We start from the raw sequence: 4509 nt of genomic DNA, 5'->3' as shown, positions 1-4509 counted from the left end.
ACAATCAAGCACAAGTTGATTTTCCCTTTTCCAGATGTTTGCCATGAGGTCCCTTAGACACTGGGAGAGGCTGACAGAATCACCGCTAAAACCAAAAATTAAAACCGTCACAACATCAAGCTACAGATATAGGTCTATACGAATAGTGTGTTTTCTTATGCATGGGCGTCGGACACTTCTGCAATCTAAAACATAGCATAGTTATTACTGCGTGAAATGTGTACTTTTTATTTCTGAAGAAGAAGGCGCGTCAACTCTTTTCCTCCCTCCCTCCCTCCCCTCCCTCCCTCCCTCCCTCCCTCCCTCCCTCCCTCCCTCCCTCCCTCCCTCCCTCCCGTCCCTCCCTCCCTCCCTCCCTCCCTCCCTCTCCCTCCCTCCCTCCCTCCCTCCCTCCCTCCCTCCCTCCCTCCCCTCCCTCCCTCCCTCCTCCCTCCCCTCCCTCCCTCCCTTCCTCCCTCCCTCCCTCCCTCCCTCCCTCCCTCCCTCCCCCCCCTCCCTCCCTCTCCCTCCCTCCCTCCCTCCCTCCCTCCCTCCCTCCTCTTTGCGAGGCGTCCCATATGCTGGTCCTTTGCTGCGCTCTCTCGTGTTGGCTCGGTGGGGTTTGAAGTGACTAACGGGAATTAGAACATCGACTGAGCTCCGGTTTCATCCATCTTCTGAAGTTCAGTTTCAAAGGTTCGGGTTGGAGACGGTTGGGAAGTGTTTTTGGGGGGTTTGAAAGTCTAGTTTTATCCGAATAAAAAGGCATGGAGGCTCATGGAGTTCTCTCTCTGCTGTGCGTTGCGCTGTGTGCTGGGGCGTTCGCACAGCAGACCGACAGACCCAAGTTCTGGGGTGAGTGTATATAAAATGTGTTTCTTGATAAGAAACTGACTTATTGTTCCCGGGTTGTCTAGCATTGTATGTCTATGTATGATATGTAATTAATAGGGAACTAAACAAGCTATTTGGGATGAGAAACAAGTTAGAAACCACAGAGAACGAGAGAGAAAGAGAGAGAGAGAGAGAGAGAGAGAGAGAGAGATAAAATTGGGATGGTTTCTGGCGAGTCTCTGCGTCTTGGCCAGATGTTGCGTTGGAAGTTAATAACAAACAGCCTTGTAGGAGCTACAGCGATCTTAGTAAAATAGACAATGCTTAAATCAGATATTAGGCCGTGCCTAAGCTAGCAGAATTACTGAGCTGGTGTGGTCGTTGGTCCTACTGTATGTAGTTAGGCTACAGTCTATCTAGCACAGCTGCACATTATGCTTAGAGTGGTATCATCAAAGTGTTACCCTCGCCGCAGCCTAACTTATCACTAGGGGCAGTGAAACTGGTCAGCGTTAGGGGTAATCAATCACTCAATCAATCTGTGTAAATGGCTGGGATTTGAATTTAAATCCAACGCAGGATGCAGAATCAAAATATTTCTGAGGTTGTTGATTGAATTGAGGCCTTAGTCTAAACATATTGTAGTTGAAATATTACTTTTTTTTTTGTTATTTAAAGTAGTACAATTTAGTACAATTTAGTACAACAGTTTTGTACTTAACATTTTTATTTTTATCCTTTTAGTCTGGTTTTATTACCAGCTTCATTATATTGTAGGCCTACTTAACTCAATAGCTGGCAACCAGCTAGTTGCTGGCTCAATCTCTACAGATTTTCCCAACCAGTCCTGAGATTCGAACCGGCAACCCAGCTCTCTAACCTTGAGACTACCACCATTGAGTAACAAATGTTATTGTGTGATTGTGTGTATATGAACAATTTAATTCCAAAACACTATATAAGCATTTTCAGAAATGTTGGTAAATGAGCTTTTACTGATTATAGAAATTCTGAACGAGATTGGTGAGTTTTTATCGTTTTTAATAGTATATCTAATCATGGACAAATAATCATGTTTTATTTTTAAATGATATATATCTGCCTCACCCACATAAAAAATACTATAGCTTACTGTAATATAAATACTTTACTATTACAATAGTTCAAAAAATGTTGTGTTTTTTAGGACTGTAGTGTTTCTACTGACTGTAGTATCTTTGAGAACTGTATTGTAGAATTGACTATAGTGTTTTTCCATATATTACTGTAGTACACTATAGTATTTCCAGTTTACTATACTATAACTACTGTAGTATTACTATACTTAAACGAAAGTATATATTATAGTATTTACTGTAGTGTTTTTGCGGACTGCAGTATATTACAGTATTTGCTGTAGTGTTTTTGCCGACTGCAGTATACCCTAGTATTTACTGTAGTGTTTACTGCTCTTTTCTATATCCTGTAAGGAAAACATTTATGGTCTACACTTTTAAAAAAGGTACTCTCTAGAACCTAAAAGGGTTCTTCAGCTGTCCTCATAGGAGAACGCTTTGAAGAACCCCTTTTGGTTCCAGGTAGATCCCATTTGAGTTCTATGTAGAACTCTTTACACAGAGGGTTCCACATGGAGTCCAAAAGGGTTCTACCTGGGAAGAAAAGGTTATCCTATGAGGACAGCTGAAGAACCCTTTTTTCAAAGAGTGTATACTTGGCATGTAGGTTTATCACTTATGGAACATATTGGGATGAGGGGGAGGGGAATGGGCAGGGTATATGCAAATTAAATAATGTAGTATTACTCTACTTAAAAAAACTATTGTATTTGCGGTCTGTAGTGTTTCTGTGGACATTACTGTATTTACTACAGTATTTTTTTGTGGATAATACTGTACTATACTGTATGTAGTATTAACTATAGTGTTCTACAGTATACAGCAAAATGATACAGTAAGTACTACACATGATACAGTAAGTACTACACATGATACAGTAAGTACTACACATGATTGAGGGATACTACAGTGTGTAGTATAGTATTCTACACTTTTCTACAGTTTACTACATAATTCTATAGTAAGTACTGAAGTATTCTATAGCAAACATTTTTTTTTCTTTTACGTTTACACAGTCCAATGTAACAAATAACTACATTCTTAATAAAGAACTGTACAAATGATACGTGTGACATCAATATTAAAAATAAAAAAATATTTCAATACAGTAACATGAGATTTGTATGTAAAACACTTGACATTTTAGTCATTTTGCAGATGTTGTCATCCAGAACGATTTCCAGGAAGTGAATGAATCTTCTAAGTGAGAAAATCACAGTCAAATATACAGAAAGCAAAACATTCCATTGCAGCTAAACGATGGATATATAGCGTTTTGCCCACAAAAAATTAACATTTTCATACATCATCTAAAATCTATTAAGAAAAAAAAATCTAAAAACAGTAATATTTTATTATTTTATTTACACACATGGTGTGTGAAATAATAAATAATAATTTCTGATGATAAATCACAAAAGTGAAAAATTGGTGGGTATAGCGATATGTTAATAACCTCTGCATATACAGGTGCCAGGTGTTTGTTTCCATGTAGATATTTCCCATGTTTATGTTTACATCGGTGTGTGTTTAGAGTGTCCGGTGGACCTGTTCTTTGTGCTGGACACGTCTGAGAGTGTTGCTCTGAGGGCCAAACCTCCCAACTTCTACATCGACCAGATCAAGAGCTTTACTGAACGCTTCATCATGGAACTCAAAGAGATGTAAGATACACACACACACACACACACACACACACGCGCACACACGCACACACACACACACACACACACACACGCACACACACACACACACACACGCACACACACACACACACACTAACACACGCACACACACACACACGCACACACACACACACACACACACACACACACAGACACACTCCTGTGAGAGTAAATGTTAATTTTGTTTATTCCTGTTGTATTGTTAAGGTTCAACACTGACACTTTTGTAGCTTTAATTAAGCTTAAACAAATGTATGAGTTCCTCAAAAGCTTACGACTACACCAATGTTTACATTTACATTTAAGTCATTTAGCAGACGCTCTTATCCAGAGCGACTTACAAATTGGTGCATTCACCTTATGATATAGATAGTTACGACTTCGTTACAAAATGTAAAAATGAAAAATTATTCATATTGTATTAGAATATGTAATATGCGACAAATATTCAGGTGTTTTTAAATTTACAATGTTAAACTTAACATGATGAACAGGAATGACATTTACTCTCACAGGTGGCCAAAAATAACTATCTTAAAGCCACGCCCCTAATAGGCAGGCTTCCTGAAAATAACCTATACCCTAACAAACTAAAAGACCCCAGCATAAAAGTGAATAAAAACCGTTCTGATGTTTAAATGAATCCGTGTTTGGGTATTCCAAACCAATATGTTGGATTATTCACACCACCCAACCCTTGCTGGGTTATTTGGTTGTCCCCATAGGATAACTCTTTGAATAACCCTTTTGGGTTGCAGGTATATCTATTTTGGTTCTAAGTAGAACCCTTTAGGGTTCCATGTAGCACCATTTCCACAGAGGGTTCTACATGGAATACAAAAATAGTTTTACATGGAACGAAAAAAGGTTCCACCTGGAAACAAAAAGGGTTCTCC

General features: G+C 39.1%; 1 protein-coding gene across 1 annotated transcript in view; it reads left to right on the top strand.

Moving 5' to 3' along the window:
• The first annotated feature begins 545 nt into the window (after positions 1–545).
• The window catches only part of col6a1 (collagen, type VI, alpha 1), a 53367-nt gene continuing 49403 nt past the window's right edge, over positions 546–4509 (top strand). Inside the window, 2 exon segments of the mRNA XM_082973019.1 lie at positions 546–834; positions 3463–3592. Of these exon segments, the coding sequence (XP_082829145.1) occupies positions 747–834; positions 3463–3592 (218 nt within the window). The 5' untranslated portion in view covers positions 546–746.

This window comes from Salmo salar, chromosome 03 (genome assembly GCF_965601325.2).
Source record: "Salmo salar chromosome 03, fSalSal1, whole genome shotgun sequence".
Classification (NCBI taxonomy): Eukaryota; Metazoa; Chordata; class Actinopteri; order Salmoniformes; family Salmonidae; genus Salmo; species Salmo salar.
This window is presented reverse-complemented; position numbering and strand designations above follow the sequence as displayed.